This window comes from Lynx rufus, unplaced genomic scaffold, assembly GCF_022079265.1.
Source record: "Lynx rufus isolate CCGP_SWC_20201006 ecotype Redwood Valley unplaced genomic scaffold, mLynRuf1.p SCAF_1, whole genome shotgun sequence".
Classification (NCBI taxonomy): Eukaryota; Metazoa; Chordata; class Mammalia; order Carnivora; family Felidae; genus Lynx; species Lynx rufus.
The window spans coordinates 105,772,153-105,795,549 of NW_025814823.1; the positions used below are offsets into that span (position 1 = coordinate 105,772,153).

Below are 23,397 nucleotides of genomic sequence, written 5' to 3' on the forward strand. Positions count from 1 at the left end.
TGGCTCATATTATAAGGATCATGTGACTAAGACCATGTAGATCCCTACTATATCTCAACCATACTTTTTGATATTAATATAACAAATTTATAACCAGATAAAAACTGAAGGTTTACATGTAGTGAAGACTTCCATTCTTTTCAAATGAAAACTATTTCTTTTCCTGGAGACAAGAACGTATACAGATTTAACCTGACAGCCTAGTTTGCAGATGACTTTACCTGGAGATAAGCTGAGTATATTCAAAGGACAAATAATGGGGCATATTAAATACAGAAAAATACATTATAATAAAAATACTCTAGGACTGCTGACATGTGTTTTACTGACAAAATGCAGAATCTGAAAGAAAAAACATTTTAAGTTTCAGTTCAGCTTAGGGCTGACTGCATTTGAGTACTTTTCTCAGTTGTATGAAGGCTGTGCACTCTGATCAGAGGCATAGCAATGTGTCTTCAGCTCTCCCTGGTTGTACAAAGGATCTGAGAAACTAGAGACAAGAAGGTGGTACTTGAAACAATGTCCAATTAGCTCTAAATTTTCTTCACAATGGCAGAATTTTGAAAAAGAAAAAACAAACCAAAACAAAATTGAGAAGAGCGTGTTTTGGGGTAAATCAGAGGTGCATTTGAGCTGTGCTGATCCCATCATGGTAGAAAGCCGGAGACATTATAGGACCAGGTGAACAAAGACACATTAGTTGGGACACACCAGCGCAGTGCCTGACACGTGGTCAACATTTATTTGTCCTTTCTCTTGCTGTGTCCTCCACCAACTTCAGGAACCTCCCCTACTCACTGCCAACCCTTGTTTTAATCGTTGTCATTTAGGGGTAAACGACACAATCCTGTACCACGCAGAGCCAATACTTTTCAAGTTTCCACTGAAAATTTACAGTTGTTCAACAACTGAAATCAAATAGGTTTCTGAGGGCTGACCTGGACACCTAGCCACTGGCTCACCATTTCTGTGGGAAAAGGCATCTGTGGCTTCCAAAAGCTGACAGAAAATTAAAAAAGTTTCAAGACACAACATGTTTTTAAGTTGGAGACTCTGTCAGTATTCGAATATAAATCAAGAATGCGTTGTTTGAAATACTTGGAATAACACTGGAGCAATGACAGGTCTATCTTCGATCCCATTTAAGGGGTAAAAATGACTTCAAACCATAGAGTAATCCCAGTAGATTTACTATCGTCTTCATGGCTTCCCCCCTGTATCGATGGATTGACTGACACAAGTGCTGAACACAGCAGATTGTCCTGTGATTATTTAAGCCAATACTGTGACTTCAGTTCAGTGGAAATGAGTCACTGTTATTATAATACTTTTCGGCACCAATCTGCAACTTCAGGGATAAAAACATCTGATTTACTCTGGTTTTATTCCTTATTCCAGTATATTATATGGACATAAATAGAAGCAATAAAGGACTGAGAACTTACCCAGGCAATCATTATTATGAGTGAGTTCAAACCCTGGGTAGCAGAGACAGTTATAGGATCCAACCGTGTTTTTACAAGTCCCATTTCCACACGGATGTCGCTCACACTCGTCAACATCTACAAAGAAACATTGGCTCCAAGGAATTCAATTTTTTAACTAGAAAAACACAGCCTGTTAAAGATTTACATTTTTAAAAAGTACAGAGTCACTTATATTTTCCTCATTCAATACTTAGGAACCCCTATTTATTTCGGGAAAATGAGCATGAGATGGAGAAAACTCTAAATTATAAAATTATAAGATGCGGTGCTGTTGAGTGATTTATAGGCTCATATAGCTAAGCAAGCATCCCCTGAGTGCAGATGTTTTAATGAATGGGTTTGCTTGTCAACTTTGTAAGGAAACCAGTCTTCTGAAACCCTACACAATTTGTTCTATTAAGCATTATCAACACCACTCCCCCAGAAATTTACATACATTAATTTGATGAGCACAACACAGACAAATTTTAGTTTCCTAAATTTTATGAGTTAACAGAATCCACACTGAAGATGTCTATTATAACTCATTAGTATTAGCCTTCAAGAAATGGAATTTAAAAAAAAACGTTTAGAAAGGACTCTTCCTAGAAGAGAACAGATTCCCTACACAATGAATTCCAGGCTGTGCAAACTCTTCTTCTATGCAAAAAAAAAAAAGTAATGTTTCTTAGGAAGAAAGCTTTGTTGAAGAGTAGTATTATGAAGGAGTCTCACTGACTTTCATCATGAATGAATTATTAGAATCGAGGGCCTATTTTCTCCATATAAATCTCTGAATCAAATCTCATGTATTTTTTAGCAAATCATGTTCTCTCTCTTACAGAGTACAGCCAGGAGAAGCATGCGTGAGCAAGCATTCTCAGAAAGTTCATGCAAATAGGGCTAGATCCTCTATTTGTCTTTTGCACAGCATCTCCTAGACAGTTTTTTCCACCACCACGGCCCAAGTCCACAGGGGAGGTCATAGGAGGCAACGTTTTCCGGGCAGTCCTTGTTGTATGGATATGTCATAAAGGAAAGCAGTTCTATGGTGCTGAAATCTGACATTACTTTTCAGATAGGTAGTATCTTCAATACCAAAATAGTAGATACATAACTTCAGCTTTTCCTAAACTCAGAATGTGCTAATTATACATAGCCAAGTTTTTAATGTAATTTTCCTCCTTCAAGTGCAAAGCAGGGAGAACTGTTTTGGCCGAGATAGAGCCCATTGTCGACATCAGATTAAAGGAGTTACACTGAGTTCCAAGGGTGGGCTTCATAAGGGCCAGCCAGCCTACCTGCCTTTGCAATCTCATCACCTGTCAGCTCAGCAAGTACTTACTGAACATTATTACTGCTCAGTTACCCATTACATTAGCTATGGGGATATTTTAGAGAGTTTTGGTACATTTCCTCCTAAAAATATTTTTTTAAGAGTTAAAACACAAAAGAAGCAGGTAAGTCCCATGTACTCAATGATTTTGGGAAAAGGTATATAAGATGTGTGTATGTGTGTGTCTATATATTCATCTCAACCCTCTTGCTCCTACTACTATTACCACTCCCTTGCATTCTTGCAGCTGGAAAGGTTTTCTTAAATGGGACCAGAGAAGGGCAAAGGGCCACTGGGTACTGTGGGGACGTCCAAATAACCTGGAGTGTCCCAGAGTACGTGGTAAAGTGTGTGAAAGGCATCTGGGCAAAAAGGCTGTGAACAGTGAGCCAGAGAACCAACCGTGGTGTGTCCCTGCTCGCAAATTTTACATTCAACGAAGGCATGAACGGTTTAACAAAGCTAACTTTTGGCCAAGACGGTTTCTGACAGAGACGTGGTAATCAGTCACAGCAAGTGGCCGACCCATAGTCTCTTCTGGAGTCTCAGGTCACTTCTCTCCTGGAACTCAGGTCCTCCCTCTTACCCATGCACATGGTCTGGTCCTGGGAAGCTTTAAAGCCATTGTGGCAGATGCACTGGTAACTTCCTTGCAAATCCACACACAGGCCATGACTGCAAACATTAGGAATTTCTAAACATTCGTTGCGATCTAAAACAAAAAATAAAACACATGTTAGACATATATGATTTTTATTAAGATTCCTTCATTTTTTCACAGGCATGTTTCTACAACCTGCTACTAATTATTACAGACAGGCTGAGAATGAACCATAACAACAGCTGAATCAAAAAAAAGCAAGGCTTTAAACTCTCCAAGACTTAAAAAAAAATTAGGCCATTCTTACACGGTGATGGGTATCTCAGGGATACTATTTCATTTTAGGTCTAATCTTTAGAAAATCCAATTGAAGAGATTTCTTTTACCTAACCAAAAACAAACAAACAAACAAAAGACTAAAATATATGGCAAAATAGTTCAATATGAATGAAAAGATTTACTTAGGAAATCATTTCAAAGTTATCTCCAAAAATATTTTTTGGTAGGAAAGCACGGACAACTGCTTAGTGCAGGGAACACAGAATGCTGGGCAAAGAGTCGGTCTCTCTCTCACCTACGCAGGCTCCGTTGGGGGACAGTTTGAAGCCCGCGGCACATTCGCAGCGGTAACTCCCGGGGCTGTTGAGGCAGTCTGCGTTCCGCTGGCACAGATTATCACCGTTGCTGCACTCGTCGATATCTGAAAGAGCAACAGTTCCATTTAAAGAACTTCCTCACTCCATTACTATGACATTCGCTTCACTAGTTTGGTGACCCGCTCTTAGTACTGTAGAAGAAACCATAAAAATCGGAAAACCGTCCAAAAATCATTTATGTCTACCAAACTTTCCTGGCTAGGGGGTCATGCATCATTCAGATTACCTTCACAGACCAGGAGCAGGTCATTGTAACTGAAGCCCGTAGGGCATTCACAGCGGAAACTGCCAATCTGGTTGATGCACACGCCGTTGGCACAAATGCCTGGAATCTCTTTACATTCATCAATGTCTGAAAATGAACAGATTCGGTCAAATATACACGGCTCTGCTTAATGTATTTATCATAAAAACCTCTGATAATGTTATGGGTATGCTGGAATGAGAACACACAGTGTCACAAAAATAAATTTTAACACTGATATGGATGATATCTGAATTTACAAAAGCATATAAGGCCATATAACAGCCTATTTCTCTTTAAACAGTGTTGGTAAAATAAGTAGCTGATCAATATATCAGGTGATTTTACTGTCAATGTAGTAAATAAACTTCCTAGAGAATCAAACTTCAAGTTACGTTTCGGGCTCCCCTGACTGCTGCTACTCATGTAATGATGAAAGCTATGTGTCCTTAATTATCTGTACCTTGTTATATACGTATTGATAATGGAGACTTAAAATTATATTGCTTACTTAGTCTTTGAGGAAGAAAAGCAGAATGAACAACAGAAAGTACATTCAGAAAAAATTAATGTGGATAATTAATAATTCTGCAAATTCCAAGGTACATCAGTAGAAAGGGACACTGCAAAAATACACCAAAAACATAAACATATACTTAAGGAAAAGAGAGACTGAAGGTTACAATATAGTGGATTGTTTAGAGTCTTCACGGAAAGGAAAATTAAGGGTTCAGCTTGAAATGTATGAAATCTTGAGATAGTCCTGGAACTATCCTAACTCAATCACCAGACTATGCTGATGGGATAAAACCATTATTAACACTTGGGTCGAGTCTGTAAACATGTTAGGTCTTTCTTGCCTAACTATATTAGATCAGAATCCAGATTATTATATTTCAAGGCACTTTAAACTTTAAAAACACTGAACAGACTTTCAAATAATGCTACCTGTAGGTATTAAAATAAACATAATCTGGAAGAACTTACCAACAGCTTTTCCAGTGTGAATGTCAAAGGTGAATCCAGGGATATTTCCACATATGGTCTTGAAGTCAGCTTTAAAATATAAATGAAACAAATGCACTCTTAAAATTCTCAAACTCATTTCAGGTAACATTTTACATACTATTGCTTGCACTGACAAATATATTTATATTACTCACAAGCATACATTTTAATTTCAGTTATATTTACTCACTAACAGTACCAGCTTCTGCGAGAAGTAGATCTAGGCATTCTTTACCATTGTTTTCATCATTAACTTTTTACTTCTCTTGTGTTAGAAGGAAATCATTACAAGATTCAAAATATCTACTTTAGGCATTTAAATTCTTCTGTTCTTTGGAAATGCAGATCTTTAATAGTGGTCCAGTTTATTCACACTAGAAAACCAGGTTAGGTTAGGAATTTAAAAAGGAATTAAAAATTGCACACAGGCAGAAGTGTGCAAAAAACAGTCTCACAGTGTGAAACAAACAATGAGAAATGAATGAGACATGAATTTTGTCTTATTTTTTTAAACATAAATGTCTTGTTAAAATATGAAATTTGAGGCATCAGAAACAACGCATCATAGAATAAAACAGAGACTATAACAGTTATTCCTACACATAATCCGCCAAACTAATAGAAATATAAAATTCTAACCTTTTTAAATGTCTTTTTTTTTTAATTTATTTATTTAAGAGAGACAGAGACACAGAGATGGAGGGGCAGAGAGAGAGAATATCCCAAGCAGGCTCTGCACTGCTAGTGGGCCTGGAACCTACAAACCATGAGATCATGACCTGAGCCGAAATCAAGAGTTGGGTGCCTAACCAACTGAGCCACCCTGGCACCCCCCCAATTTTAATTTTCTCATTTCTACTCTGATCAGATTGCTTCTGATGCCCATGGTGACACATGTGAGTAAACCTCCTGAAAACCATACTAGGTAAAACACATATTGTATACTACCTACCAAGCGCTATCAAAGGAGGAACTCTAGGTTTCATCCACCAAAACTCACTGAGTATCCACATCACATACAGGGGCACACAATAAATAGATGCTCAATTCAATGGTGTCTAACTGCCTGCCAATGCACCAATTATAATTTATATGCATCCTCTCATTTACTATAACCATCTGAGTGAGTTACTGTCATTTTTAATTTATTATCTCTATTCTATATATGAGGAATCCATTTCACAAAGGAGAAAAGGATCTGCCGAAGGTCAGATAATAGCAGAGCTTCAATATAAATAAAGACCTGTCCTCTTACACCTAAGCCTCACCCTATACTTCCTCTTACAAAAAGTGGTATTTAATTTCCCAAATCAGTGATCTTCAACCTCGTGATGGGAGTTTTTAAATTAGAGAGTTGTAAAAATGTTTCCATTTGTTTTTTTTTGTTTGTTTGTTTTTTGGAGGAAAACTATGACAAGCAAGTTATGAACATCCATTTGCCCACTGAATTAGAGCCGCTGAGAAGGACTCCACAGGTCACTCTTCATCATTTTTCTCCTCACCTTTCATTTCATCCCCACATTAATTATATCATTATATTAAATGGAACATTTAAATATATACATACCCTAAGCAATACCTGGCCACAAATGCAAAATCATTGTTTCTTATTTGTCCTATTGGTTCAAAGTTTAGTATCAACTATTAAACTAAACAGTATACAACTATTAAAAGTAACCACTTCCTACATCACAAAAGAGCCTGAATGGGCAACAGTTTTAGGATATTTTTTTGGTTCTTGTAGCTATTCTCTTTTAGTTTTTCTTTCAAAAGAATCTGAGCTTCTGAGAAAAGTTTTACCACATGAAGACAAGTTTTATTTTCTGCCTAAAAATTTCAGATACATTTGGGGAAAAAACGCCCAACATGTTGGCAATAGGCTGCTTTCATGAACAGTTTGCTTGTCAAATCCTTTTTTTTTTTTTTTTTTGCATATTTTCAAGACTGAAACTAAAACAATACTTAATGAATTTAATGGACTTGAAGTTACTGCAAGTTTTTAAATCAAAATATTATACCTTCCGGGTTGAGCACAATGACAAATAGTTGCTCAATAAATATCTGCTTGATGAATAAATGAATAATCAACTAGTACAGTGTAAAATAATGAATTTAAGTGGACCGGGGCTATAAATTTTAGCTGTTTAGCAGTAGAGCCTGTTTTCAACACCCCAGACTTCCCCTCAAAAGATATGCCAGGAATCAGTATCTGAGCCCCAAGAAGGGCCGCTTGGGAGACTGGCTGTATGATGTTCCTGGACGTTCTCAGAACTAAACACGTGTGGTTTTAGCTCACGTTTGCTTTTTACTATGTGGTCACATAGGTGTATGTGTCACTGGCCTGGCCTCTGGCAGAAGCATGAGCTATGTGCTCACCTGTTCCTGGTGTTGGGCACGGCTCACAGGGTTTGTTCCACGCTTTGCCCACATTGTACGTGCAGCAGCACATCCTCTTTGTCACATTAAAAGGCAATTCATTCTCACAAGTGGTTCCGTTATAGCTCCGGTAGCAAAAGCTTTTTCTCATGTCTATGAGCAGAAAAACAAGCCAACCAGTCACAATCATAGCAGGAGGCAGCTAATAGTGGAGTCCACATACCTGGAGACACCAAACCTTCTTGATTAATAACTCCAGAATATTCCTCGGTCATTTGGAGGTTATCTTAAAATAATTCTTTAAGTTGAATCTAAATCACTTCTAGGTTAACAGCTAACGTCTCCTGTTTTCAAACAGGGGATTTCATTTATAATTTTCTTAGGAAAAAAATTAACAGGTATTTGTTTCTCTACTCAAAGGCATTTATTTAATTTTAAAAGTAACATATATTAAATACCTATTTTATTTTAAACAATCTATTATTTGTAAGATAATGTTTACTTTACATGAATGGAAAACAAAAATTATTTAGGAACAGAAAATCCAAACATTTGATGACGTGTTGTATACCAGACTTAAGCTTTTTAAAAGGTAACTATATAGTCCAAGTTCAAAAACATAATACAGAGTCAGAAGTGTATAAGACTTTGAGATACTTCATCATTCATAAACACCTTCCAACCTTTCTGAACAATAATTCTGAGACACAAGTGCCTGAAATACAAGTGCTGGCTGGGAAGCTAACAACCGTGACCTAATTATTCTCTGAGACCATTACCTACCCATGCAGTTGTGGCCTCCATTGACCTGCATGTATTCAGGTGGGCAAATGCAGGTGTAATTGCCCAGCGTGTTGTAGCAGGTCCCAGGCCCACACACACCAGGATGTGCAAAACACTCATCAATATCTAGAGTGGGCAAGAATATCCATTAATTGATGAAGTTATTTTTCCATGAATATATATTATTTAAACTACTAAGCAAAGTATATTGCCGATTCCCCAAATCCGTATTTTTTAAAAAATTATAATTTAAGGCAATTGTACTGAAAATACCCCCCAAATACGTATTTACATGGCAAAAAGTGTGTCTTTTTCAAAGAAAAAAAAAACACCAGTGTTAAAAAACAAAGACGATCAAAAGACATTGTTCTAAACTGGTAAAAATAATGTGAATGCTCCTATTTTTTCAAATAAGATTTTAAGTGAATTTTTTTTAATGTTTATTTATTTTTGAGACAGAGACAGAGCATGAATGGGGGAGTGTCAGAGAGAGAGGGAGACACACAATCTGAAGCAGGCTCCAGGCTCTAAGCTGTCAGCACAGAGCCTGATGCGGGGCTCCAACTCACGGACCGTGAGATCATGACCTGAGCCGAAGTCGGACGCTTAACTGACTCAGCCACCCAGGCACCCCTTAAGTGGAAGTTTTAAATGAAATTCCATATTCTTCAAATGGAACTGCTTTAAAGCTTACTGTTCACTTACGTCATTTAAACTAGTACCAACTTTAAAATGAATGCAGTTAGGAAAGCCTTTATCTTTTTTTTTTAATAGGTGACCCACAGTGTCACATCAGTTTCAGCTGTACAACTGAGTGATCTGACAAGTTTATACATTATGCTATGTTCACTGCTACCATCTGTCCCATTACACTGTTATTACGATATCAGTGACTGTATTCCTTATGCTGTGGCTTTAACTCCCTTGACCTCTTCATCCTGAAACTGGAAGCCTGTATCTCCTTCTCCTCTTTACCTAATTTTGCCCATCTTCCCACTCCCCTGCCTTCTGGAAAACATCAGCTTGTTCTCTGGGTTTATAGGTCTGATTCTGAGGAGAGCCTTTATCTTTATAGCTCCTTTCAAGTGAGTACCCCATTCACGGATTCCAGAAGTATCACAGATGCTAGTTATTCTCTTTATTAAATCATCCTTCTTCCAGAAGCATTCACCTAACACGTTCTAAAACAAAGGTTATGGCATTTTCATATTTCTGGAGACGGGGAGAGACTCGTATACTCTGGTGAGAGGGGGGAGAGGGAACGTGGTTTGAAACATGGCAGACGACGTGGACCAGCAATGAACTACCAACACCGTAGAAGAACCCCTGGGTCTCATCAGGCCCAGCCTGGATGAGCGAATTTATATGAAAATGAGAAACCAAAGAGAACTCCCACCCAGATTACATGCTCATGATCAGCACTTAAAAATGATATTGGGAGACGTGGAAGAAACTATGACTACTACAGAAATTGATAAGGAAACATACAAGGTATATAAGTCAACAAAACGGAGTATTCCAACGCTCTTGGTCCGGGGAGTTGCACTAGTTGCCTCTCCATTAACAGTTGGCTGAAACAAAGCATTTATTGTGTATGGAATATAGGAGATGTTGTAGGACTGCCTCCTTAAATGTAAAAGGCATTCAGAAGAGAAACTCCCCTAATTTCTGACATTAAGAAATTTTTATTTTTTTCCAACCCTTTCAGTAAATGTAATCACCATGACAAAAAGAAAGGTTATAATGGAAACACTTATATTACATGTTTAATGTTCATTTTTAGAAGCGCTCATTCATTCATTCTGCAAATAAACACGGAGATTCTATCTTAAGTCAGAGCTCGTAGCTACCAAGAGAACCAAGATGTGGGCCTCTGACCAAGAAGCTCCTAGTCCCGTGGGGAGAAGCCAGGCCCCTGAGAGGAAGATTACTGTGCCATGTGAGAAGGGATGAGATCGAAGCAAGAAAGGCAGCAGCATAATCTTTGAATGTCTTCTTACTATGCCTTTTAACATTTAAAAATTAATGCAAAATAATAACTTAATAGTTGCCTTCAAGCTTACCTATTTTCTGTGTATAAAATATAACTCTTACCATCATTTGAACTAATAACTTACTTGATACGGAATGCTTTCATACTGATCCAGCTTTTGCCATTTATACTCAACTCATGCACTCAGAGAAAAATAATAGTAAATTATAGCAAATGAGCTGTAAATTAATTTATCTATCATCATCCAACTGAGCAGCAATGATGTGAAAAGACAAAAGCTATGGACCAGGCTAACAGATCCTTCGACAGAATCTGAGGATGGGCCCTTGTCTCCAAGCCTGACTGGTAATTTTATTCTAAAGAGCGCTATTAACTTAAGTTTAAGGGTCCATGCAGCTCACCTTCACAGATGCGGGTTTCCTCGCTGAGGTAGTAACCCTGCGGGCACTCGCACTGGAAGCTCCCAAAAGTGTTGATGCAGTTTCCACCTTGGCAGAGACCTGGTAACTCCTGGCACTCATCAATATCTGTGGAAGGAGAGACAGCTCACTCACAACAAATACCACCATCGAGAACAAGAGTCACTTTTAGAACTCTCAAATACTGTAAGACCCGCAGACTTCCATGCGTCTGTGTGAATTCATACTTAGAGGATAGGCTTCTTGTGACCAGGAGTGTTTTTTTTTTTTTGGCTTTGTTGTGCAAATGTACTAAAATCTGAGAAGAGTGAGCAAAGCAAGCTGGGGATGACTGGACAGACAGCTTCTCTGCAGAGCAGGCAGATCAGTGCCATGGCTCGTATCTTTCTGAGTGACAAGCGCTAATTCGGCATCCTGGTAACTGACTGCACATCTGTAATTTTGTAAAATATTCTCATTCAGATTGCTCCCCACTGACCTTTCTACCAGCTTTTCTCTAAACTCTTTACCTTGTTTAAATCTGGGTGACAATGAGAGGTGCACTCACCTTCTAAGATGATTGTGATGGGGTTAGGTCTGAAGCCCTCTCCTCCGGGACACAGGGTGTAATATTCAGCTATAAAACACAGAAGAGAAGAGAGGTGAGATCGATGGTTCAAGTGCCTGAGACAATGAAGAGGCATCTTTCAGTTGCTGGGCTCAAAATACACATCCAAAGAGGGGTAAGCTGTATTTTCCTTAGTGCCTTTGCAAATATATTTTAAAAGTATAGGGGCGCCTGGGTGGCGCAGTCGGTTAAGCGTCCGACTTCAGCCAGGTCACGATCTCGCGGTCCGTGAGTTCGAGCCCCGCGTCGGGCTCTGGGCTGATGGCTCAGAGCCTGGAGCCTGTTTCCGATTCTGTGTCTCCCTCTCTCTCTGCCCCTCCCCCGTTCATGCTCTGTCTCTCTCTGTCCCAAAAATAAATAAACGGTGAAAAAAAAAAATTAAAAAAAAAAAAAAAAGTATATTACATTTTACTTGAATTACGGTCACTGCTTCAAAAATTACATACACAGAATAACTAAAACCATTTGTTTTTGATTAAAGAAGAAAAAAAAACTTCAGCACAGACCATTTATCTCGCAACTTTTTTTGCTAGTAAAAACAAAAACAAAAACAAAACAAAACAAAACCCAGAAAGACTCAACAATTCGAAAGTTTCATCTGTGGCCCTATCAGAACAGGCATTTCAATGTCAGACATCATTTGACTGACCTCAGAAATACACCATGTCTAGGAACCCAAACTACCACCAACTCTGAGATAGTCTCAGAAATGGGCTTTCTTTGTGATTACCACAGAGGACTGATAACATCACCATTCACACTGGATTGTGGTTAAAAAAATTTTTTTTATCATATCATGGAAAACGAAAAAAGAACAACTGTAATTCCTTTTATATAAAACATTCTTGGCTGCTTTCAGCATAATCACTGAAATCAGTCCAAAGTCAAACTCGGATCCCTTGCCACAGACCCTACCCCCAGCACAAGAATAAAATGGCAACGAGTCTTCAGCCGCCAGTTCCCTTCCTCTTCCCCATCTCCATACTCACTGCTGTTGACAGGGGGGCACGTCTCACAGGGGTTGCCCCACGCCTTTCCCAGGGAGCAGCAGCACGAGGAACGACTGACGCCCACCCCAATCTCGGTGTTGCAGGACAGACTCCCGTCTCCTCGAGGACCAAACTTCAGGTAGCAGTTGCCTACTCGGTTGTCTGTGGAGCAACACAGGAGCTTAAAACCGTCTGTGCCTTAGCAAGAATTCCTTTTCAGAGAGAGGTCGTGCAAATGACAAAGTTCAAATTCCACACATTCATTTTAATCTCTAGCACAAAGCAATCTCTAGCTTTAAACCTTTTCAAGATTGCATAGTAGGAATGAAATTATGACCGACTTTCCTAGGTTCAGAAATCCATACACATCGGTGACAAACAAAATTGTGAGAAATTGTTCAACTGGGACCTTCTCGATCTTCACTAGTTTGCATGCAAGAAAATTTTGCTATAATCAATTGATATGAATCATAAGTTTATCAATAATGGAAATAAAATCCCGGAGAAGTCAATCAAAACCTACGTATCCGATCAAAGAAATGTCGATAACCCCATCTCCTTCTTCTCCCCATTATCTGGTTTCATTTTAGTTTGCACAGAGAACATTGAGAGTTTGGGGAAAGACACTCAGTAACAACTTTAGAGAGGATACTTAAGACATCAAAGAATCTCAGTCTTCCTCTTTTTCTAATCCATAATTATCATCTAGATCATTAGTTCCATCACTTTAAATACTGTGTTTTTGCTGAGAACTCTCAAATTTACAGTTCTTTCAATACCCCCCGTCCTAGAACCTTACATCATTCTGTCAGCTGCCACCTTGATTTTTCAACCTCAGATAGCTAATAGTTAAAGTTAACACATCTAAAATCAAACTCTTGATATTCCTTCCACCACAGACAAAATCTACTCTATTCCTCTCCGTATCTTCCCCAATAAACACCAAGTCCCTCATTTTTTTCAGTTGCTCAAGCCCTAAACCTTGGAGTCAGACTTTGACTCTTACTCATCTCTTATTCAACCCAGTAATAAAGTCTGTCACTTCTTTTTAATTTTTTCATGGTTTTATTTATTTTTGAGACACAGAGACAGAGCATGAGCAGGGGAGGGACAGAGAGAGAGAGGGAGACACAGAATCCGAAGTAGGCTCCAGGCTCTGAGCTGTCAGCACAGAGTCCGATGTGTGAGATCACGACCTGAGCTGAAGTCGGATGCCCAACTGACTGAGCCACCCAGGTGCCCCTAAAGTCTGTCACTTCTACCTTCAAAATCTGTCTGGAGTCTGACTACTCACCACTGCCTCCATCTCTACAACTTGAACCAAGCCACGACCGCCGCTCCTGGACCACTGCAAAGGTCTCCTATGTCATCTCTTGATTTCAGTCCTTGACCCAACGACGGTCCACTTTCCCCACCATACCCAGAGTAACCCTTCAGAAGGACTTCCGATGGCTCCCCTTCTCAATCAGCATAATCTCACATCCTTACCATGGTCTACGATGTAGATTTCATCCCTGGCTGCACACGAGAGTCACTTGGGCAGCCTCTTATTATTTATTTTTATTTTTCTCATTTTGTTGTTGTTGCTGAATCAGGTGCAGAGATACAAGCTAACTCATGGTTCTGCTCTTACTAGGTTTGCATTCATTCACCCCTCCCATTCTCTTTTATCCTTCTTTTCCACTCCCCTTCCACATCCCCTACTCAGCCATCTGACTGTGTTTAATGGTATCTTTTTGTCTGAGTTCTTGCAAAGGGAGTACTTTTGTTTCCTTGAGCACATCTTAAATTTACACAAATGGTATTTTGTCACATATCTCATTCCATTTTTATTACATTCAATCTGTCAACTCTACGGTGTTCAAGTGTCATTTTTAAAAAATCTATCTACTCTTCAGAAATGGTTTCTAGGTCCCTGCTACCACAAGTACTGTGGCAGTGAACATGTTTACCCAGGTCTCTGGATGGGCCTCTGAGTTACTTTTGTTGCTGTCTAGCACCAGGACACAAATTGCTGGTTCACAGTGTTTCCATATTCTAAGCCTTCAGTATCAGGAACAGAGTCACTGTCATTTACCATCTGTATCTTTCAATTTTTTTAAAACTTTTTTAATGTTTTTATTTATTTTTGAGACAGAGACAGAGCATGAGCAGGGGAGGGGCAGAGAGAGAGGGAAACACAGAATCCGAAGCAGGCTCCAGGCTCCGAGCGGCCAGCACAGAGCCGATGCGGGGCTCAAACTCACAGACTGTGAGATCGTGACCTGAGCTGAAGTCAGACACCCAACCGACTGAGCCACCAGGTGCCCCAAGCATCTTTCAACTTTCTACAAGTAACTTTGAAAATAATGTACAGAAAAAAAGGCACAGTGGAACAACTTGACCAGAAATTCTAATAAAAATTTAATCCTAACTCAAATTTTTATTCCATATTTTCTTGGTTTTGGAAAGATGTATGCCTGAAACAGTCCTGTGAATGCAACTAACTGCCCACTGGCTGCCATGCATGAACCTGTAACAAATCCATTTTGTAAAAAACTGATTCCACATTTCAAACACATCTGTAATAGCTTCTAGCTTATCATTACTTCTTGTTCTTCTTTTCCTTGCATCATTTAAAACACAATGCCTAGGGGCGCCTGGGTGGCGCAGTCGGTTAAGCGTCCGACTTCAGCCAGGTCACGATCTCGCGGTCCGTGAGTTCGAGCCCTGCGTCAGGCTCTGGGCTGATGGCTCAGAGCCTGGAGCCTGTTTCCGATTCTGTGTCTCCCTCTCTCTCTGCCCCTCCCCCATTCATGCTCTCTCTCTGTCCCAAAAATAAACGTTAAAAAAAAATTAAAAAAAAATAAATAAATAAATAAAACACAATGCCTAAAGACACTTTTGAAAACTGGGACAGCTCCTTTTTTTGATGAGGAAAGGACAGCTCATTTCTTTGCTCCACAAATAAAAACATTTTCATTTTCAGATTTATCAACACCAGCTAGAGTAGTCAATCCAATGATTTTTATTTTTACATACCGTATTTCAATATCCTTTGTTGAAACACCTGCCTTCATTGTTAGTCCCCTTAAGAACCTAATCAATTAAACTTGGTGTCTAAAAGAATATAGGGACCTTGGATGATTCAGGTACTTGTAAAATGTGGCATGTTGAAGTTTTCCCTATTGACTAAGACATGAGAATAGTATATTTCCTCTATCTAAAAAAATCTATTACTCACTCTTTTGATTCCTGAACTGGAAAAAAATCTCATCTAGGATATGAGCCTCTGAAGACTCACAGCCTAGCATTTTGCTTCTATGATCAATTTCACCATCACCTTTGGAATCTAGACTGTAATCTGTGTCGTATTCATAACTGATCCACCTGACAGTTGGGAAACATTTTCCACATTCAATTTTCTTCTCTTTGTCATAAAGTGAAACACTTATCAACTCTCAACTGTGTTCAATACATGCTTCAAGAAGATTCCAAATAGAGTGTCTCTAGCTTTCTTTTATACCTTCTCAAAAGATAATGCCATCCCCTGGGCAACACAGTAAGAAAATTGGAGGAGTGTTTGACGTTTTATTTCACTATTGTGTCAATCCTTCTAGGTGATGGCATGGTTATCACTTTAGTGTAAATTCATCTTTGTTTTAAGCATCACTGCACCTAACTGATGAGTAATGATGAAATAAACCTAAAATAATAAAATGGCAAAACATTTTAAGACAAAGGAAAAATAAGATCACTAATATCTCATAATGTATCTTAGACTTACAAGAGGGTCCAATGGACCATTATGGTACTTGTGAGACAGAATGAGTCTCTGTTCTTTGGAAGACCTCTAAGAAAAAAAATAAGGCCATGAAGCATCAATCCATACAAAGAGTTAGAAACTGCTCTAAAAACAAAATTAAAATCTAAGTTGATTATATCTGGAGGGTTAATCTGGGTGCTGTTATTCAAAAAAATTCTCTGCAAGGATACCTTGGTCTCTACTTCTAACAGTAGAACAGAAGGCTCCTTAAGGTCCATGTTCCTGCCAACACTTTATATTATCCAAGTTTCCGAAGTTTTGCCAGTCTTACCAAGTTAGAGTTATATAATTGTTTTGATTTTTTTTCTTATTACTAATGGTTTTGGGCATTTGCTTATGTTTGTTCACTTTTGAAGCCCTCTCTTTTTAAGTTTATTTATTTTTGAGAGAGAGAGAGAGAGAGAGAGAGAGAGAGAGAGAGGAGGGGGGCAAAGAGAGGAGGGAGGGAGGGAGGGAGGGAGAGAGGGAGACAGAGAATCCCAGGCATGCTCTGTGCTGTCAGTGTGGAGTCCAAAGCAGGGCTCGAACCCATGATCTGTGAGATCATGATCTAAGCTGAAATCAAGAGTCAGACACCTGACCCACTGAGCCACCCAGGCACCCCTGGAGTTCTCCTTTTATCAGTTGCCTGTTCATAGCCTTTGTTCCAACAAAGCTTTTAAGCGATACTGAGTCCCCAGTGACTCAATTTCTGGGCATGGAGCACCATCGTCATATTTTTAAGGTTCCAAATGGGATGTTACTCTGCAGCTAGGGATGAGAGCCACTTTGTGATCTGGGCTATTGCTCCTTCTCTGACTCCTGTCCTGAAACTGTGCCCACGCTCATCCCCACTCACCCTCCTCTTACTATATACACCTTTGCTGCTATGTCTCCAATGCCAGCACTGCCCTCCCACAGCCCTGTGCACCAGCTGTTCCTGTCCTTCGGAGGCTTCTCCTCTCCAAGCTGCAACTGGCTTGCTCCTTCCTTCATGGATCTGCCCCATCCCAACATAACACAACCCTTCTTCTCCAACAGCCACCAGTGTCAGGAAGTGCTTCTGCTTTTATCTGTCTCCCTGGCACAAGGACATTAACACGAGAGCAGAGAACGTGCTCACTCTGTTCGTGTTGTAGTTCTAGCAGCTGGAATAGAGGCACTCAATATTTATTAAATGAATGACTTTGAATTAAAATGTCAGAACTTGGGGTATCCATAAATCATAACTAAATGATTATGTATAATCATTGGACACTGAAAACAGCAGGTAGACTTCTACTAAAGCAAGGACTTAGCCTTTTTCTTTGGTATTCTCTCAGGCAATTCCCCAGGTCATTTACTCCTCTAGGTAAATGTTCACTGAGATGCTGAAATAGAGCAGGCAGCAAAAGGTGGACAATTATCTTCTGATCAGAGACGTCAGGAAAGTTGATGAGAGACTCAGAAACCTTCGTGACTGCCTTCCTTCCTTCCCTTCAACCTGCTTTACTCCAGTGGTGGTGCTCATGACATCCAGCTCCAACTCCTCTCTTCTCTTCACTTCATTTATTTCCTTTCATGGCCCTTCTCATGGGAAGGAGAAACAGAGATTCCAATGACTCTGCCCTTTGTCCTGGCTAATGCACTGGACAGGGAGCCAGGCAACTCTCAACACTGCCTCAGCTCTGCCCTTCCAAGCCCTGAGATCCCAAGGAAGTTATTGCACCTCCTGGGGTCCTGGTTCTCAAGTCTGTGAAAGCAGGAGGAGGTTGGAGCAGGTAGCTCAAAAATTCCTGTTTTAAAAATACTACTGGAAGATAAACACGACAAAAGTGACCTTATCTATTGGTAACCTGGAGTTTCTTAATGGACTCTTTTGTTTTCAAATAATTGTAGCAAGTACTCATCACAGTGCACTACCAAGAAAGTCTGAGTATTTAACTCTGTATAATTCTGTTTGTTTCGTATCTCCTTCACTTACCAACACAACCCACACCAGTGGGGTTCAGCTGGAAATCAGGGGGGCAGTTACACTCGTAGCGACCAGGAGTGTTGACACACAGGCCGTTGACGCAGTTTATGGGATCTGCACATTCATCAATATCTAGGAAAACCATTTAAAATGTCCACATTAGCATCTTTACTTTCTCTGTGCATGCTTCTATTTCAAAGAATTTCATGGAATCATTGCAAATTATTAAAGATCTTTGGGAAAGCCTCAGCACAATGAAATACAGATCAAATCCTTGTATATACCTACAACATGTGATACCAACCACACGATATTCATAACAGTATCATTTAATATCTTAATATCTTGAATAATAATTAAATATTGGAATTCTGAAGAAGAAAAAACACATTACCATCTGCTTAACTAAAATTACATATGTATATGTATATACATACACACATTTATACAAAGAAAGTTTCCTAGTTTCATGTCAGATATTTAATATTAAGTTGCTTATATTAAAAATGTATCAATTCCATAGTTAAAAATAAATGTGTCATAATGTAAATTTCTTTTTCCAAAAGCTGCGTAACACAAGGTATATAGAAAGCTAAGCAGAAACTTCAGGAGTTTGTATACTTAGCACAAAACATTCATCTCAACTAATCCGAACACAATCAAGCCCTTAGCTTGCAGTACCTGTACAGTTTCCTCCGGTTCTGTCCAATTCATAACCATCATCACAGATACAATGAAACATTCCAGGCAAATTATTACATGTTCCAAACACACAAATATTTTGGAAGGAGCATTCATCAATATCTGAAGATAAAAAAACAGTAGTCTCTCATTTACAAAGACATTTTGATTTAATGTACATAATGTTAATAAATTTTTCTATCTCCCCAGATGCTGTTTTGCAGTAAAAAATTTTCTGTTTTTTGACTCGGTAGACCACATAAATGGCCAACGACTAATGTTTATCTATGGAACCAAGACCAAAAAGAAATATTTTATTTTACTGAGCATTTTAGCTATCTTGGGTTATAATATACTTAAAAAAGAAGAGTTGGCCTGAGTCATAAAAATAAACTACATACAAACATATCAAAGGATTGTAAAAAATTAAACATAAAAACAAATTCCAACATTTTAATAATTTAATACAGAGATGTTTTATAAACATCCACAACATACAAAGTATATAACATAATATTTTAAATTTAAAGATATCATTTAAAGTATTCAAGTTTAACTTCTTAAAAACTTTTATTATCCTGTCATCTAATCTGTTATCATAAACTCAGTGTTAGCCAGGGAAATATTTTTTTTCTAATAGACTGTATTAAGATCATCCATTGTCCTACATTCTCACAAATTTCATTAAAATGTCTCCATTGAAGTCATAAATTTATGAAACTCTTCCATGAAGCTTTAACTCAAAGTCAAAAAAGAAGTCACCCTTCCTCATTCATATGAAAATGAAGGCATGTATGTGTGTGTACAGCTGTAGAAATATTCTGTATTTCTACTCCTAGGAAAAGGTTGGACATTTTTGTACGCAAATGAGGTATGTCATTCTAGGCTAGACTAGACCAGTCATGCTAATATGAGGTCGAGAGACAGACCTTAAGTTAAAAAAGGTCTGCTGGTCATTCCTGATAGTTAAAAAATGGTAAGTTTTAACTATATTAGATTTCAAGTTTTGTTCATACTGTGTTTAAAAGATCAACTGACATATAGGGGCACCTGGGTGGCTCAGCTGGTTAAGCAGCCGACTCTTGGTGTTGGCTCAGTTCGTGATCTCACAGTTCGTGAGTTGGAGCCCCACACTGGGCTCTGTGCACAAGGAATGGAGCCTGCTTTGAATCCTGTCTCCCTTTCTCTGCCCCTCCCCCACCTGTGCACTCATGCTCTCCGGTGTGTGTACCATCTCAAAATACATGTTAAAAAATTTGTAAAGACCAAATGGCGTATAAATGTGTCTTTTCTTGTGTTGAGGCTATAAACAAAGTTACTCTCTTTACACAAATGAATAAAAAAGACTCATTTAACTAGTTGATAACTGAACTGTGTTCCTCTAGAAATGAAAATGGAATTGTATTGTCAGCCCTCTTCAGATTCATTTGACTTTTAAATGACCTTTATTAGAAATAACTTTCATTTAACTAATGTAATAATTGTGTGATACTTACATTTACCCAAGTGAAAAATAAGGTATTTTAGAGAACTGCCTTTTTTTAAAATTAAAGCATACTCAAATGTCAACAATACAGAAAAGTTCTAGTAGCAAATCGGGAGGACAGAAACAACACAGAAAATAAAGCAGCAAAAGCAGAAAATCACTCAGAAATCCATCCACCCAGAATTATGATTGATCAATATTATTCCAAATACTTCTCTATGCATATTCACAGACTGAAGCTGAGTTTCTATGCATAAAATCAATTTGTACGTATCTCGACAGTTCCTCAAATACTTTCCAGTGTTAAGAATTGTTGAAACACACTAAAAATTGATCCTCTTTTCCCTTTATGTTAAATTTCAAATATAGTTTCTAAACAGTATTAACGGATTCCGTGCTAGGAATGGTAAGAAAATGAGCATTTGCATTCGCTTCCAACTCATTTTTGTTATTTAACTTTCACTTTTTAAATGTTTATGGCATTTACCATAATCCCTAAAGTAATTAGTATTGATTCTTAATGGAGTAAGGTTTTCACTGCAACTCTTACATTTATTTCTCAATTGATGGTGTTGCATTGCTGATAAGGTTTTTCCCCCCAAGAAGGGAGGGCTCACAGGTGTTTTCTCTCTACATTAATTTCCTATGTGACAATATGCCCTGTGACTTTATAACTGACTGACTGCTGACGTGGAATATCCTCCAGTCACATGTGACCTCAGAACTCTGTGGACATTGTTCTAACGTCTTTCAGTATCGAATGATTCTGTTTTGTTCCTGACTTTCCTTCTCTGTCTAGAGCCTGAAGGTTCCTTATCCTTCTCTAAAACTTAAGTCAACCAAAGTAATAAGGCTAAGTCCTTTCTTCCATCTCAAGAAAATGTGTGGCTGTTTGGTACTGTTCTCTATTTATTTTGAGCTCTCTACCTCCTGGACACCAATTACACTTGTTTATGGCCCTGGTCTTTTCTCGAATCACGTTAACGTCTTCCTCCTTTCATGTTCCTATGTTTTTGTTCGCCTATTTTTGCCCATTCTCTATGCTAGTAGTAATTATGCTTTCATCTCAACCTTTTCTGTTCTCTGACATCTCTATTCAATAGTTCTCCAATTTTGCTGTGGTGGTACCCGCTTCTTTTGTTTCCCATACTTCTGCACTTTCCTTTTGTCTCCTCTTATTTTCATAATCTCTTCGAATGTCGGGCGCCTGGGTGGCTCAGTTGGTTGAGCATCTGACTTTGGCTCAGGTCATGATCTCATGGTTTGTGAATTCTAGCCCCATGTTGGGCTCTGTACTGACAGCTCAGAGCCTGGAGCCTGCTTCAGATTCTGTCCCCCCCTTTCCCTCTGCCCACCCGCCACCGCCCCGCTCACACTCTGTCTCTCTCAAAAATAAATGAACATTAAAAAAAATTCATCATCTCTTCAAACGTGTTCACACATATTTGTGTTTGTATCAAGGTCGTCCGTGGCACAAGGCACCTGTGGGAAATGTGCTTTCTTTCCCCGGATAGTGTTCTTCGACTCTGGGTTGGTTCTTTACCTTTTGTGTGTTCTTTCACTGTTCTTCCACAGGATGCCTGCATAGTTCATATCACGTATTTTCAAACTGTGCATGCACTGCTTGGTCAGCTCTTCTAGGAGTTTTATACACTAATACACTTTAGATGGAGTATTTTGATATCCCCTCCCCATCTTTATCTGGGCATTACTTGGAAGACAGGCTGGGGCACAAGTTTCATTAGAGCTGCTATTCTGTTAGCCCAAACTTTCCTAAGGCGGAACAGGAGTGGGGACAAAAATGAGAAGAGCTGCCCTGGGCTCTATGTGCCCTCTGCTAATGAACCTGGCCTCTGCTCTGTCTTCACACACGATACCAAATGGTGTACATCCATGTTTACTCCATTGACAGAATCCTAAGCTGTTCCTGAGGAGCTTTCTCCAGGTTTTATATTCTCCCATTTTGGTGGAGTATATTGAGAAAGAGCCAACTGCACCAAGTGCTTGGACTCTACAGAAATTCTGAGACTGGGAATTGTTCTGTGGTGAGAAGTAGATGCTGAGGAGAAAATAGTGATCAGAGGGTCACTTCAGAGCGGCATATATTTATAATCAAATAAGAAGACCTGAATAAATTAAATTACTGAATTCGGGAGAAACTGTGCAGATGAGACAGATGTTAGAGACAGGGATAAGACAACTTCAAGGAGAAACAGGCAGAACCATGGAATAACATTTTTGGGATCTCAAAACCTGGCGTTTAGCAAAGAGGAGCAGGGTGTCACCGAAGATGAACTCCTTGTGAGCCACTCTCCTTGCCCTGGCAGCTGGCATTTCCCTCCCTAGCAATGATAGACTGTGAAAAACCAACACGTGAGGGAAGTGCAGTAAATACACAGTGTCCAGCCTCACCTCAGGGAAGGTCTGAAAGGGCGAAGGCCACAGATAAAGGACAAGAATTATGAAGGAGGAAATTATTACACACAAAGAATTAATTTTTGAAAATTTCTGTTAGCAAAGTATCTGGCTACTGCTCACTTGTTCCTTTTCCCACCAACTCTTGTCAAGTGGAGGTGAGCAATACATCATGTAATCCCAGAACCACACTGACTCACATTTTCTACTAATTGGCTTTGGTACTTACAAGAAACCAGGACTGGGCGGGGGGGGGGGGGGGGGGGGGACTCAATCTACAGTGACCTTGTATGAAATGCATTAGACTCTGCTCAATCTAACAGGTCAACACGGAAGCATGAATGCTTTCAGTTTGTACGATCTTCCCCAGGGGGTAGTCTTCGTTCTCTTGTTCCGAGTCTCTGAAAATTGGTGGACATTTATGGAAAATGCAGTGACCTTTTAGGCACACCTTCTTTCCTTAGCACCACTTCGGGTAGTGAGGCAGAAACAGGCTCTAATTGAGCCATTTCTAGATGGTATAATTGGGTTTTGTTTGGTTGCTACTGGTGAGGGGTGTGTGTGTGTGTGTGTGTGTGTGTGTGTATTTGCTATTTCTG

At 39.2% G+C, this 23,397-nt stretch overlaps 1 protein-coding gene and 1 pseudogene across 1 annotated transcript in view; one reads left to right on the top strand and one right to left on the bottom strand.

Annotated features, from left to right (window-relative positions):
• Positions 1 to 23,397, bottom strand: part of FBN2 (fibrillin 2) — a 256,875-nt gene that overhangs the window by 36,296 nt on the left and 197,182 nt on the right. The window contains exons 35-46 of the mRNA XM_047094456.1: positions 18,898 to 19,020; positions 18,226 to 18,348; positions 12,479 to 12,640; positions 11,430 to 11,498; positions 10,865 to 10,990; positions 8,471 to 8,596; positions 7,688 to 7,840; positions 5,291 to 5,359; positions 4,286 to 4,411; positions 3,978 to 4,103; positions 3,389 to 3,514; positions 1,446 to 1,562 (exon numbers count right to left, since the gene is read on the bottom strand). Of these exons, the coding sequence (XP_046950412.1) occupies positions 1,446 to 1,562; positions 3,389 to 3,514; positions 3,978 to 4,103; positions 4,286 to 4,411; positions 5,291 to 5,359; positions 7,688 to 7,840; positions 8,471 to 8,596; positions 10,865 to 10,990; positions 11,430 to 11,498; positions 12,479 to 12,640; positions 18,226 to 18,348; positions 18,898 to 19,020 (1,446 nt within the window). The remainder of the gene's footprint in view (positions 1 to 1,445; positions 1,563 to 3,388; positions 3,515 to 3,977; positions 4,104 to 4,285; positions 4,412 to 5,290; positions 5,360 to 7,687; positions 7,841 to 8,470; positions 8,597 to 10,864; positions 10,991 to 11,429; positions 11,499 to 12,478; positions 12,641 to 18,225; positions 18,349 to 18,897; positions 19,021 to 23,397) is intronic.
• Positions 9,746 to 10,045, top strand: LOC124522865 (U6 snRNA-associated Sm-like protein LSm3; annotated as a pseudogene).